A 15,221-nucleotide genomic window follows, 5' to 3' on the forward strand; every position below is an offset into this window, starting at 1 on the left:
TTATAGAAGTTTTCAATGTCTCCCCTATAGTCCTTCACTTTCTACAAACCCCCTAATCCTTACACCTCATAATGAACTGTTTATCTCTCTCTCTCAATCCTACCCTTCCATCTCACGACCTCCTCAGAATGGTTTCTCAATATTCAGTCCTCTGTCTCCAAACACAGATAGGCACCTAATGCCCTCTCCTGCTCCCACCTACTAACACTTTCTCTTCTCCTCCTCACTGCTGGCGACATCTCTCCAAATCCCAGTCCTTCTCATGACATCCCCACAGTCACTTCTACCTCTCATCCACGACCTACCACAAATTTCCGTAACCTCTCTAACCTTATACCCATCCGTCCAGCCCCCGATTCCCCACACCCTCTTACAGGAGCTTTATGGAATGCTCGTTCTGTCTGCAACAAACTTTCTTATATCCATGATCTTTTCATTACTAACAAACTTTCCTTCCTCAGCATCACAGAAAACTGTCTCACCCACTTGGACACAGCTTCTCCAGCTGCACTTTCTTATGGTGGATTCCATCTTTCTCACTCCACCTGCTCCAGCGGCAAGCATGGTGGAGGAGTCGGCATCCTCCTGACAGATAACGACTCCTTCTCCCCAATTCCACTACCGACCTCCGTTACTTTCCCCTCTTTTGAGGCGCACTGTGTGCGCATCTACTCCCTCTCCAAGCTCCAAATGGCTGTCATTTGTCACCCCCCAGGGCCAGCCACCACTTTACCACCTGCTTCACTTCCTTTCCGCTGACATCCCCACTATCATCATGGGCAACTTGAAGCCCCTATCCCTCACGTCCTCCTTCGGCCTTGCTCAATGGTCTTCCGCAGCCACTCACAAAGATGACCCCACACTGGACCTCATCTTCACCCGCCTCTGTTCCCTATCTAACCTCTCTAACTTACCTATCCCTCTATTTGACCACAACCTACTTACATTCTCTTCCCTCTCCTCTCCAGGTGCACAATCCCCACTCAACAAACTTGCATACCCTCGCAGAAATTTCAAACACCTTGACCTACACTCACTCTCTGAATCCTTTTTCCCTCGTACAGACATGAGTTCCTTACATGATGCAGATGTTGCTGCCGCTTTATATAACACCACAACAGCTGCAGCTCTCAATTCGATCGCCCCCCTCACACATACCAAAACTCGCACAATCAAAAGGTAACCCTGGCACACCAACCTGACTAAAGAACTGAGACGGGCCTCCAGGGTTGCTGAGTGGAGATGGAAAAAGTCCCACTCCAACGAGCACTTCATCACATTCAAAAAGTTCAAACAGTCCCTCACTACTTTCAAGTCCACACTCACTGCAGCAAAACAAACCTACTTCTCATCTCTCATATCCTCCCTGTCACACAACCCTAAACAGCTATTCAACACTTTCAATTCTCTCCTCCGTCCCCCAGCGCCTCCTCCCTCTCCTCTCATCTCAGCTGAGGATTTTGCCTCATTTTTCAAACAGAAGATTGATACCATCAAACAAAGCTTTTGCCTAAAGTCCCCACAGCCCCTTTTCATATCTACTCAATCCTCCTCCCCCAAAACCAGCTTCTCCACCATTACGGAAGATCAACTCTCCTCCTTACTCTCCAAGCCACGCCTCACCACCTGTGAACTTGACCCATTCCTGTCCCACCTCATCCCTAACCTTACTGCAGTCTTCATCCCAACACTAACCCGCCTTTTCAACCTGTCACTAACAACTGGCGTCTTCCCCTCATGCTTCAAGAACGCCTCGATCACACCCATCAAAAAGCCCTCTCTCGACCCATCCTTTCTGACTAGCTATCGCCTTATATCACTTCTCCCCTATGCCTCAAAACTACTCGAACAACACATCCATTTTGAACTGTCCTCCCACATCTGCTCCTCTTTGACCGCTTACAATCTGGCTTCCAAACGCACCATTCTACTGAAACTGCCCTGACTAAAGTCACAAACGACCTACTAACTGCCAAATCCAAGTCACACTATTCTGTCCTCCTCCTCCTGGATCGGTCATCTGCCTTCGACACAGTGGACCATTCCCCTCTTACTACAGACTCTGTCATCTGTCAGCATCAAAGACTTGGCCCTATTTTGGATCTCCTCATACTTAAAACAAGACATTCAGTGTTTTCCACTCACACACCACTTCCTCATCTCGCCCCCTATCTGTTAATGTCCCTCAAGGTTCAGTCCTAGGACCTCTGCTCTTCTCCATCTACACCCTCGTCCTAGGACAGCTCATAAGAGTCCTACGGCTTTCAGTATCATCTCTATGCTGATGACACAGAGATCTACCTCTCTGGACCTGATATCACCTTCTTACTAACCAGAATCCCATATTGTCTGTCCGCTATCTCATCCTTCTTCTCTGCTAGATTTCTAAAACTTAACAAGGATAAAACTGAATTCATCATAGTTACATAGTTTATAAGGCCGAAAAAAGACAAGCGTCCATCCAGTTCAGCCTATTTCTTGTGCACTTCAGCTATTCCGCAGCGTTGGTCCAGGGGAAGGCGAAAAAAAAGACCATGCGGTATAGGCCAATTTACATCGAGGAAAAATTCACTTCCCGACACTAATCTGGCAGTCAGATTAATTCCCTGGATTAATTAACTATCACTAAGCATAAGATGTAATTTTATTGTTCTCAAGAAAGGCGTCCACTTCCTCTCCCAGAGAGTTCCAGAGTCTCACGGCTCTGACCGTAAAGAATCCCCTTCTATGCTGGTGCAGGAACCTCCTTTCCTCCAGACGCATAGTGTGCCCCCTCGTCTTTGTCACCATCCTTGCGATAAACAGGTCATGGGAGAGATCTCTGTACTGCCCCCTGATGTATTTATACATGTTTATGAGGTCTCCCCTAAGCCTTCTCTTTTCCAACGTAAATAGGCCTAATTTTGACAACCTCTCTGGGTATTCTAGTCCCTCCATTCCCTTTATTACCTTAGTCGCCCTCCTTTGTACCCTCTCTAGCTCCAATATGTCTTTCCTGAGCACCGGAGACCAGAACTGTGCACAATATACTAAGTGCGGTCTTACCAGCGCTTTATACAGAGGAAGAACAATGTTCTCATCATATGCCCCTATTCCTCTTCTGATGCATGCCATGACTCTATTTGCCTTCGCAGCTGCTGCCTGACACTGGGCACTCCAATTTAATTTGCTATTAACCAAGACGCCCAGGTCCTTCTCCATGTCAGATTTCCCCAACGGTTTCCCATTTAATATGTATGGGTGACAGCTGTTTTTCTTTCCCATGTGCATGACCTTACATTTATCGGCATTGAACCCCATTTGCCATTTTTTGGGCCCAACTCCCCAATTTATCTAAATCCTCCTGTAGCTGTGCCCTATCCTCATCTGTATTAACTACTTTACAAAGTTTAGTATCATCTGCAAATATTGCTATTTTACTATGCAACCCTTCCACTAGATCATTAATAAATATATTAAATAATATAGGGCCCAAGACAGACCCTTGAGGCACCCCGCTAGTAACCCTGACACACCCTGAGCTTACTCCATTGATAACCACCCTCTGCTTTCTATCACTCAGCCAGCTATTTACCCACTTGCACACATTATCCCCCAGACCAAGCATTCTCATTTTATATACCAACCTTTTGTGTGGCACGGTATCAAACGCTTTGGAGAAGTCAAGGTATACAACATCCACTGACTCTCGCCGGTCCAGCTGTGAGCTCACCTCCTCGTAGAAGGCCATCAGGTTTGTTTGGCAGGAGCGATCCCTCATGAATCCATGTTGATATGGAGTTAGACAGTTATTATCATTAAGATATTCTACAATAGCATCTCTAAGAAATCCTTCAAACAATTTACCCACAACAGACGTTAAGTTGACTGGTCTATAGTTCCCAGGGTCACTTTTAGACCCCTTTTTGAATATTGGTACGACATTTGCTTGGCGCCAGTCTAGTGGGACAGTCCCTCTCCATAAAGAGTGCTTGAATATAAGATACAGCGGCCTGTCTATCACATTACTTAATTCTTTTAGTACCCGGGGGTGTATGTCATCTGGGCCGGGTGACTTGTCTATTTTGATATTATTTAGGCGTTTCTGAACTTCCTCCTGGGTTAGGTGGGTGATATTTAGCGGAGGGTTTACTTTATCACTCTGCATTTCCTCCGATAAATTGTTTTCTTTTGTGAAAACAGTGGAGAAGAAGCTATTGAGTAGGTTTGCTTTACCCTCATCGCCCTCTATGATTTTACCCAGGTTATTTTTCAATGGGCCAACTCCATCAGTTTTAATCCTTTTACTGTTTATATAGTTAAAGAACAGTTTGGGATTCGTTTTACTTTCCTTGGCAATTAGTCTCTCTGTCTCCTCTTTTGCTATTCTTATTTGTTTCTTACAGATTTTGTTTTTTTCCCTATAAGATATTAGCGCTTCCTCGCTGCCTTCTTCTTTAAGTTTACTGAAAGCCCTTTTTTTGTTTTTCATTGCCCTCTTGACTTCTTTATTTAGCCACATTGGCTTCCTCCTATTCCTAGCCCTTTTATTCCCATAAGGTATGTACCTTCTACAGTGACTAAGTAGGACTGTTTTGAAAATTTCCCATTTTCTATCCGTGCTCCTATTACTAAAGATACTATCCCAGTCTATAAGGTGAAGGGCATATCTTAGCTGATCAAACTTTGCCCTCCTGAAGTTCAGTGTTTTTGTGACTCCCTTGCTGGGCACCCTACTGAAGCATATGTGGAATTGTATAATGTTGTGGTCACTATTTCCCAGGTGCCCCCCGACCTGCACCTCAGTTATTCTGTCTGGCCTGTTAGTTAATATTAAGTCTAAAAGGGCCATCCCTCTAGTTGGTTCCTGCACAAGTTGTGACAAATAATTGTCTTTGATAATTGACAGAAACCTGTTTCCTTTCTGAGATCTACAGCTTTTGGTTTCCCAGTCTATATCGGGGTAGTTGAAGTCCCCCATAATAATCACCTCGTTATTTTTTGCTACTTCGTCTATTTGTCTCATTAATAGACTTTCCGTGGCTTCTGCTATATTTGGTGGTTTATAACAGACTCCTATGATAATTTTATTATTGTTTTTTGCCCCATGTATCTCCACCCATAAGGACTCGACCTCCTCATTTCCCTCCCATACATCCTCCCGTATTGTAGGCTTTAGACACGTCTTTACATATAGACAGACTCCACCCCCTTTCCGATTTCTTCGATCCCTTCTAAACAGACTGTAACCCTGTAAGTTAACTGCCCAGTCATAGCTTTCATCTAACCATGTCTCGGTTATTCCCAGTATGTCATAGTTACCTGTAGATATTTCTGCTTCCAGTTCATCCATCTTGTTTGTCAGGCTTCTGGCATTTGCTAGCACGCAGTTTACACGATTTGTTTTGTTCCAATCTTCTCCCTGTGGATTGTATTAGAAATTTTCTTACCTCCCTTCCAAGTATCTTGTCTTGGACCTTCTTTGTCGCACTTCATATCTTTCATTAGTATGTTCTCTGGTTGCATATTCGTGTCCGGCGTTTTTCTTCCCATCCCCTCTTCTTCTAGTTTAACGCCCTCCTGATGAGTGTTGCGAGTCTCCTGGCGAATGTGTATTTCCCAGGTTTGTTGAGGTGTAGTCCGTCTCTGGCAAGGAGTCCGTCATAGAGGTAATTCACACCGTGGTCCAGGAATCCAAATCCTTGTTGTCTGCAATATCGTCTCAGCCAGTTGTTCACATCAAGGATCCTGTTCCATCTCCTGACGCCATGCCCGTCTGCTGGAAGGATAGAAGAAAAAACTACCTGCGCATCCAGTTCTTTTACTTTCTTCCCCAATGCTTCAAAGTCCTTGCAGATTGTCGGTAGGTCCTTCTTTGCCGTGTCATTGGTGCCAACATGTATCAGAAGAAATGGGTGGACATCCTTGGAACTGATGAGCTTCGGTATCCTATCGGTAACATCCTTGATCTTCGCCCCTGGGAGGCAGCATACTTCTCTTGCGGTTATGTCCGGTCTGCAGATAGCTGCTTCTGTTCCTCTCAGTAGTGAGTCTCCCACCACCACCACTCTTCTTCCCTTCTTGGCTGTCCTTTTTCTTGTCGCTTCTGGGTGTTTCTGGGTGCTCTTTTCTTTTTTGCTTGCTGGTAGTGTCTCATCCTTAGGTGTGCCATCTTCGTCCTCCACAAGTCCTTGGAATCTGTTTCTCAGTTGTGTGGTGGGTGGTGTCTCCATGGTCTTCTTGCTTCTTTTGGTCACTTGCCTCCACTTGTCTGCCTCTGGAGGTTCTCTGACGCTTTCCGTGACCAGTAGTGACGCTTCTGTCCTGTCATCTTTCCCCCATCTCACTCAGCCCCCCGATCTGACCTATCCATCAAAATCAATGGTTTCCCACTTTCTCCAGTCCCACAAGCTCGCTGCCTCTGGGTAACCCTGTACTCTAACCTCTCCTTTAAACCGTATATCCAAGCCCTTTCCACTTCTTGCCGACTCCAACTCAAAAATATCTCCCGGATCCGCGCATTCCTCAACAACGAATCTGCAAAAGCACTAGTGCATGCCCTCATCATCTCCGGCCTTCACTTTTGCAACCTCCTGCTCTGTGGCCTCCCCTGTAACACTCTCACATCCCTCCAATCTATCCTGAACTCTGCTGCCCGAATAATGCACCTGTCCCCACACTATTCCCCGGCCTCTCTTCTCTGTCAATCACTTCACTGGCTCCCCATTGCCCAGAGACTCCAGTTCAAAACCCTAACCATGGCATACAAAGCCATCCACAACCTGTCTCCTCCATAAATCTGTGACCTAGTCTCCCGGTACTTATCTACACGCAACCTCTGATCCTCACAAGATCTCCTTCTCTACTCCCTCTGATCTCCTCTTCCCACAATCGCTTACAAGATTTCTCCCGTGCACCAGTACTCTGGAACTCTCTACCCCAACACATCAGACTCTCGCCTAGTGTCGAAACCTTCAAAAGGAACCTGAAGACCTACCTCTTCCAACAAGTCTACAATCTGCAGTATCCCTTGCTCCACCACACCCCTGCATGACCAGCTCTACCCTTACTTACTATATCCTCACCCATCCCCTGTAGATTGTGAGCCCTCACGGGCAGGGTCCTCTCTCCTCCTGTGCCAGTTTGCCGTTGCATTTTTGTTCAAGATTTCTGTAATTGTTTTTGCTATCTATACCCCCTTTTTCACATGTAAAGCGCCATTGAATAAACGGCACTATAATAATAAATGATAATAATAATAATAATCTAACGGTCTGACACATGATCTCTGAGAGCTCATGTGCACTGTTTGGCGGGTTTTTTCAAAAAAATAAAACTGCTTTAGTGTGACATGACACGAATTGGCTTTGTCCTGAGGAACAGGTCCTGAGGAACAGGTCCTGAGCCACTTCGAAACGCATTGACTTGAAAAACCTGTACTAATAAATTTATTCTTTTAAGAAATCTTCCGATGTCCTAGGATTTCCATCAGCAGCACAGACATAGACACACCATACCTGGATCTACAAGTGTCAGCAGCAGATTCACCTCCTGCATAACAGTGTATCATAACCACATTTTTTGCTTCAATTTTTTTTTCTATTTTCCTCCTCTAAATCCTAGGTGCGTCTTATGGTCCGGTGAAAAAAAATTAAGAATAACAGTCGCTCCTCTGACCTCTCCTCACCTCCTCTCCTCATCAAACACGTTCCCCCCCCAGCTCATCATACCACAATCCTAGCCAAAGTCCTAAAAAAAGCATTAGTGGAGATGCAATGATTTATCGAACTTTGGCTGAATTTTGCCGATTGAGAGGAAGATGCTCAGGGTTCCGAACATGAATCCGAATGTGCAATGTTCGTGCCGACTTTAAGATTGGCGAACTTTTTCGCTCATTTCTATTCCTGATCCCTCCCTGATCCTTGCCTGATCTGTCCTAGTCCACCCCAGTCTCTCTATACCCCCTTTCACCACCTTGTCCCTTCCTACCCCCCCTTCCACTCCATCCACCCTTCTGCCGCTGAGTGCTGATCAGTACTTGATCGCTAATTTTTTGGCAGTTATTTTCCTTTTCGTGTGGCCGCTGAGCATTGATCAGTGATGCAAATCACTGACTTGCACTCGTGCTCACTGTTTTCCACAACTTTTATTTTTCCGCAACTGTTTTTTCTGCCCCCCCTCTTTGCACAACTCTGTGTCTGCGTCCTACAGCCACTCAGCCGCTGATCAGACTCAGACGTACACCACTGATCAGCATCAGTGCTAGTTTTTGGCAAGGACTTTTTTTTTCATGTCTATTATTTTTATCCTTTTTTTGTACCACATCCGTGCGTGCATCCTACAGCGCTTGTCGGTGACGAACATCACTGATGTCTGGTTTGTTTGTTTTTTTTGGGTGAAAAAACAATTGAGTAAAAAATATTTTAGATTAGTTGATAGAAGTAGATTAGGGACAGTAAAAATATACTGTAGTAATCGTCATTTACTACAGTATTTTAGGTTGAATTGAGTTGGGGTTAGAGTTAGCGTGGAAAAAAGAATCACATCCTTGTGTCTGTCCTACAGCCGTCAAGCGCTGATTAATGACGCACATCAGTGATCAACCTCCAGTTTTTTTTTTTTCTCTTCTAAATAAAAAAAGTTTACACTAAACACATACACACACCTGAATAAAATATGGTACACATACAAACATCGCATGCATGAAAAAATGTCCCGCTCGTCCGAAACCTGGAATTCAGCGGAGGAGGCATACGCTTTCCTTGCCTCTGACACTGATAGTGAAGGAGAGTATATCCACTGTCCTCTTCCTGTAGTATTATTGAACCTCCACATAGACGTCCCAGGACAGAAAATTAACCAGTGCCCACGGTTACTGACCCCATATAGGCCTTACCCCCTGAAGACTATGAACCACAGATTCCTGATTTTGTGGCGCAATCAGAAATCCAATTTGACACCACCGGCTTCATAGAAATAGACTTTTCCAAAATCTTTTTCTCTGCGGATTTTGTAAACCTCATGCTGGCTGAGACAAATTTGTACGCCCAGCAATTTTTGCCACAAAACCGCCCTTCATCATTTTCAAACTGGACCTCTGTAGATGCAGTAAGAATTAAGATGCTTTGGGGCCTGGTCATTCACATGGGGATAGTGAAGAAGTCAGAAATTCTGCAATATTGGAGTGTTCACTCCACTGTTACGCATGACCCGTAAACGTTTTGAGGACATCCACAAGTTTTTACATTATAATGATAATGCACGGGGACCTCCCCAAGATGATCCCAACTTTTCAAAGTTCGGCCGGTCACTGATCACTTCAGCAATAAGTTTGCTGAGGTGTATGTGCCTCAAAGGGACAACTGAGTGGATGAGTTCCTAATATATTTCAAGGGGAGGCTCACATTCCGGCAATACCTGCCTAGGAAGAGGGACAGGTAAGGTATTAAACTCTACAAGCTGTGCGAAAGTACCACAGGGTACACCCACAGGTTTATAGTTTATTAAGGGAAGGATACCCAGATTGAACCCCCAGAATTCCACCTCTATGTAGATAACTTTTACACCAGCATTCCACTCTTCAAGTCCCTCTCTGAGCGAGCTACCGCAGCCTGCGGTACTGTCCACAAAAATCAGAAAGGCCTCCCTAAGACGCTAATTGGGCAGCTACTCAGAAAGGGTGAGAGCAGAGCCCAATGTAGCGACACCACGTTGGTGGTCAAGTATAAGAGAGATGTCCTTTTCTTGACCACCATACATGGTGATGGCAGCACCCCCACGACTGTACGAGGTACCTCTATACAGGTCCACAAACCACACTGTGTATTTAAGTACAACAAGAACAATTGGGAGTTGATCTCTCTGATCAAGTCCTCATGTCGTACAGTGCTATGAGAAAAGCCAAGGTGTGGTCCAAGAAGCAGGTTGTGCACATCATACAGATGGCAATGTACAATGCTTTTGTGCTATCATGATGTGCATGTTATGATCTGCAACATGTACTTAGGAAAGATAGGGGAAAGCTGTCCCTACAGTAAGACTAAGCTGAATCCCTATGATGTAGCGGGCTGCCTGTTCCTTGTGAACAGACCCGCCTTAGTCCTCAGCTAGTCTGAATGAAGACCTATAGAATTAAGGGAGGGGTCCCTAAATGAACTAAGGACTGGGACAAAAATGGGACACCTCCTAAACAGTAGTTGTTGCAGAGCACAAAAAGACAAACTGACAAAAAGTACTAGAGGTCCCAGAGGACCAAGCGAACTTGACAGAGAAAGGCACAGAAGCACCTGGCTAGCAAAACAGTCAAACACTGAAGTCCAACACAGCCAGGAGGGCGGAGCTGGAATATAAAGGCAGATGGTCACGTGACCGCAAAGCACAAGATAGAAAAACAAACAGGAGGGTTCTAACAGTGCAGGCCAGACCAGTACGTACCTTCAGTTCCAGGAGGTAGTGATTAAGTCCCTAATATTTGGCAGTCAGGAAAGAGCGGGCCCCAGTACTTCCAGAACTGAAGGTGCTCGTATCATACCAGGCCAACATTTCGTCGGTGAGGTCCCTCAAACCTCAAAGAAAGTTAGGTTGCAAAAAAGGTGCGGAGTCTGTTACAAAAGGGGGATATGGAAGGACACCATTAGGCAATGTGACACCTGCCCCAAAAAACCTGGCCTGTATATAAAAGAATGCTTCAAACTGTACCACACATGCATGGACTACTAAATTCATTTCTGACTTACACAACTCACATATGGACAACCTGACGTACACTACACAACTTAAGTATGAAAACCTGATGCACGCTACACAATTTGCGTTTATGCAATCACATTATAAAACTCACATACCAGGAAAACACTAGATCAATTCCAATATAGGGTCACTTGTGTTTTTTTTTTCTGCTTAAGCACATCAGGGGCTCTGCAAACGCGACATGACGCCAATAGACCATTCCATCAAAGTCTGCATTCCAAAACGCCACTCCTTCCCTTCCGAGTCCTGATGTGCACCCAAACAGTGGTTTTCCTCCACATATGGGATACCAGCATACTCAGGAGAAATTGCACCATAGATTTTGTGGTCCATTTTCTCCTGTTACCCTTGTGAAAATTAAATTTGCGGCTAAAAGAATAATTTTCTGGAAATTTTTTTTTTTTTTTTTTTTCACAACACAACGTTTTGCTCACCACACATTTGAATAAATCCTTTTGGGATCTAGTTTTCAAAATGGGGTCAATTGTAGTGGTGGGGGGGTGTTTCCACTGTTTAGGCACATCAGGGGCTCTCAAAACGCGACATGACACCCGCAGTCCATTCCATCAAAACCTGCATTCCAAAACACCACTCCTTCCCTTCCGAGTCCTGAAGTGCACCCAAACAATGGCTTTCCCCCACATATGGGATACCAGCGTACTCAGGAGAAATAGCACAACTTTTGGGGTCCAATTTCTCCTGTTACCCTTGTGAAAATACTGTGTATCTACTGTTTAGGCACATCAGGGGCTTTCCAAACAAGACTTGGCATCTGCTAATTATTCCAGCATATTATGCATTCAAAAAGTCAAATGGCGCTCCTTCCATTCCGAGCCCTTCCTGTTCACCCAAACAGTGGTTTTCCCCCACATATTGGCGAGCTCAGGAGATATTGTACAACACATTTTGGGGTCCATTTTTTCCTGTTACCCTTGTGAAAATAAAATAAATGTGGGTCTAAAGTAAAATTTTAGTAAAAAAGTTAAATGTTCATTTTTTCCTTCCACATTGCTTCAGCTCCTGTGAAGCACCTGAAGGGTTAATAAACTTCTTGAATGTGGTTTTGAGCACTTTGAGGGGTGCAGTTTTTAAAATGGTGTCACTTTTCGGTATTTTCTGTTGTAGAGACCCTCAAAGTCACTTCACATGTGATGTGGTGCCTAAAAAGATGGTTTTGTAAATTTTGTCGTAAGAATGAGAAATCGCTGGTCAATTGTTAAACGTTTTAACATCCTAACAAACAAAGAAAATTTGTTTAACAAATTGTGCTGATGTAAAGTAGACATGTGGGAAATGTTATTTATTAACTATTTTGTGTGACATATCTCTCTGATTTAAGAGCATAAGAATTCTAAATTTTAAAATTTTAGCCAAATTTCTGCTTTTTTCACAAATAAACTCAAGTCATAGCAAAGAAAATGTAACCATTATCATGAAGTACAATATATCACGAAAAAACACTCTCAGAATCAGTGGGATCCATTGAAGCATTCCAGAGTTATTACCTCATAAAGTGACACTGGTCAGAACTGCAAAATCTGGTCATGAAGGTGAAAACAGCCTTGGGGGGTAAAGGGGGAAAAATTGGCCTCCGGAGGTAAGGTGATCATTAGTAAATCTGCCCCAGTGGGTATATTAGGACAGCTTAATGGACCTAAAATAAGTAGCCAGAGTTTCACTAGTATCTTTTTCTTTTGTGTATTGTGTTTTTCTACAGACTCTGAATAAATAGACATTTTCCCCGCTTGTTTGATTCCTTCCTAAAAAGGAACCTGTCACCTGAAAAAACACTATTAACCTGCAGACATGGGACTAATCAGCAGGTTAATAGTGTTGTGAACCTGCCCGGTGCCAGCACTTAAACCCACGCTGCCGGGAGGAAAGGAACTTTATTTCCCCCCGGCAGTGTTTGGGTTCTATAGAGGTGGCACCGACGCGACTTCAGTCTATGTATAGAGAGCGACTGCTGTAACCACTCCCCCGCACTTACTGACATAGTCTGTGCATTAGGGCCATTATGATAACAAACACTGCACTTCCGGGTATACTTCTGTGCACAAGTAGGACCCCAATCCTTTAAACAGTGTAAGAAAGACTTGGAACTCGCTTCTTCACATGAACTGAATTACTTTATTGTTCATAGGAATTCCAGATTCAAGACGTTTCGGTCAGTAAGACCTTCATCAGTCATCTGGGAGTTGATTACACTGCAGCGGGCAGCACTGAAAAGGTGTCTGCAATGTCCACTGCTCAGACAGGTGGCCCTTACTTTGCATTAGGGCCAGCTTACAGTCAGTGCGGGGGGCATGGTTACAGCCACTGCCCTCTAAACACAGAACCTGTGCTAGTGCCTCCCCTATGACAGGAACCCGAATGCTGCCAGGAGGAATAAAGTTAATTTCCTCCCGGCAGCGTGGGTCCAAGTGCCAGCGCTGGGCAATATCAGAACCTGCAGATTAACCTTATATCTGCAGGTTAATGGTGTTTTTTTCACAGGCCAGGTTCCCTTTAACTTGTACAAATGTACATATGAAAATACACACACAGAATGCAACATATCCTAGCAAGAGCTTTTTTGCATCACATAATTGATTGCTCATTCTGCGCCATGAACAGAAAGCTAAAGCTTCTCTCTGCTGTTCTAAATAGTATTACCATCATGTAAGAGGCTGGTGTGGTTTTAAATGTTTCTATGGCAAAACCAGCTTTACACAAATGGGGAACTGCTGTAATCCAAATTCTGAAAATGTCTTCTGCCTTCTTACCATAATTTAATGTCAAAAGCCATTTGACAGTTAAATTATACAAAACAAAAACACAGAAAAAGTGCTATTAGGCTTCCTTCAAGAACTTACTGTGTCGCTCTCCTCCTCCGAGACAGATTGTACCTGGGGGTTATAGTGGAGTGGAGAATAAATCCAGCTCCGGTCATCTGGAGGCTACACAAGCAATGAGGAGAAAAGTAAAGGCAGAAGAGGAAGGAGGGGAGGGGGAAGAGAAGAAAATAAGAACAAAATAAACGGATGCATATACGCCTGGAGGGTCTACAGGAGATGCTAGGATTAGACTCATCTCACGTATATTTAGCTTTGTCTTGTCACCTTAAATGAAATGATTGCACTGATCGTACTTACAGAGTCAGTGGATGATGAAGCAGAGTGCATCCTGTCGAAGCGGGGGGAATACACCCAATAACGCCCATCCGTGAACTATTTGAAGAGTGAGATACATCCAACACAGAGGTGAGAGAAAGATGAATGAAGTGACTAAGAATGAGTTGAGATTGCCACATATAACATGATACACAGCCAGAAACAGACCATAACATTTGGAAAGGGAGAGGAAAGCAGAAATTCATCTATACATGAGCAAAATAGAAGAAAAATGTATAGAAACAGGAGAGAGGGGAGTGGAGTCAGACCCATGCAATACAGGAGAATAGCAAGGACATGCAGGGCTCAGTTTAAGACAATACCAGGGATATAATTACATTCTTGCAGTAGAGAATAACTACAGCAATTTGTCAGATTTAGATGTTTGGATTTTGTAAGAACTAGGATTAGAGAAATAGATTACACTGCAATTTTTATGGTGCAAAAATAAAGCATTCACAAGCTGGAGAAGACAAAAATTACGCTTTTGAAAATCTCAATATTGTAAATTATTGTTAAAATTAGAGCCTGTGCATTATTCTTATAAATCAAACAAATATTGATGGGAAGGTTAATAGAACAGACAGTTACGGCACACGCATGTTATGTATTTCAGACTTATAGGTGCCAGAATGACATTTCACAGTGGCATACCTGTCGATGTCTGTAGGACGGTAAAATGAAAGATATAGCCTACTCTTCTGTTATTCTGAAATATAACATACATTGCTTTCTCATACACAGAAACTGCCTAGATTGAAAATCCAAAGTGGCATCTGCAAAACGGTCTCCAAAACTTAGATATGGCACGCATCACATAGAAGAATATGAAAAAAATATGGCGGGAAGGAATTTCAGGAAAAAATCCACAGTATTTGAAAAAGGTCATAAATAGCAGATCAAGGATACATCCACACGTAACATATTAACTACAAAAATTTCTTCAGCAATTCAGCAAGAATGCCCAGGGAAATCAAAAGTGGTTAAACCTCACTAAATCGCATGATTTTGTGCAGATTGTGCTGATTAAGAACAGCAGAGAGTAAAAACACTATGCTCACTTTTCCTGGCACTTCTTTGGCTCTCTTGTTGGGTCCACAGACTTTATCACAGGAGGCTGGGTACTACAAAACTGTCAGGAGACCAGACAAAGGAGCCAGTAACAAATGAAGTGCCGGTAACAAATGAGAGTATACGGTATGTCATGGGGTCCTTCTCCAACATCACACAATCAACAGAGCGAGAGAAGATTGAAGAAATCCAAGACCTTTATTATAGGCAAAACCAAAAGGTCCATAAACAATCCACCACACAGAGGATAAAAATAGTCCAGAACACGAA

General features: G+C 43.8%; 1 protein-coding gene across 6 annotated transcripts in view; it reads right to left on the reverse strand.

Annotated features, from left to right (window-relative positions):
* The window catches only part of PIP5K1C (phosphatidylinositol-4-phosphate 5-kinase type 1 gamma), a 633,992-nt gene that overhangs the window by 102,193 nt on the left and 516,578 nt on the right, over nucleotides 1–15,221 (reverse strand). For 3 of the 6 annotated variants that reach the window (XM_073685054.1, XM_073685044.1, XM_073685035.1), the window contains one exon: nucleotides 13,797–13,937. The exons of 2 other annotated variants lie outside the window; for them this stretch is intronic. In XM_073685054.1, the coding sequence (XP_073541155.1) occupies nucleotides 13,812–13,937 (126 nt within the window). In that variant the 3' untranslated portion in view covers nucleotides 13,797–13,811. Of the gene's footprint in view, nucleotides 1–13,583; nucleotides 13,668–13,796; nucleotides 13,938–15,221 lie in introns of those variants that run through there. One more of the 6 variants, XM_073685062.1, reaches the window with a different exon arrangement.

Source organism: Phyllobates terribilis, unplaced genomic scaffold (genome assembly GCF_046119375.1).
Source record: "Phyllobates terribilis strain yellow unplaced genomic scaffold, ASM4611937v1 Scaffold_1__5_contigs__length_1240528914, whole genome shotgun sequence".
In the NCBI taxonomy this organism is placed as follows: domain Eukaryota; kingdom Metazoa; phylum Chordata; class Amphibia; order Anura; family Dendrobatidae; genus Phyllobates; species Phyllobates terribilis.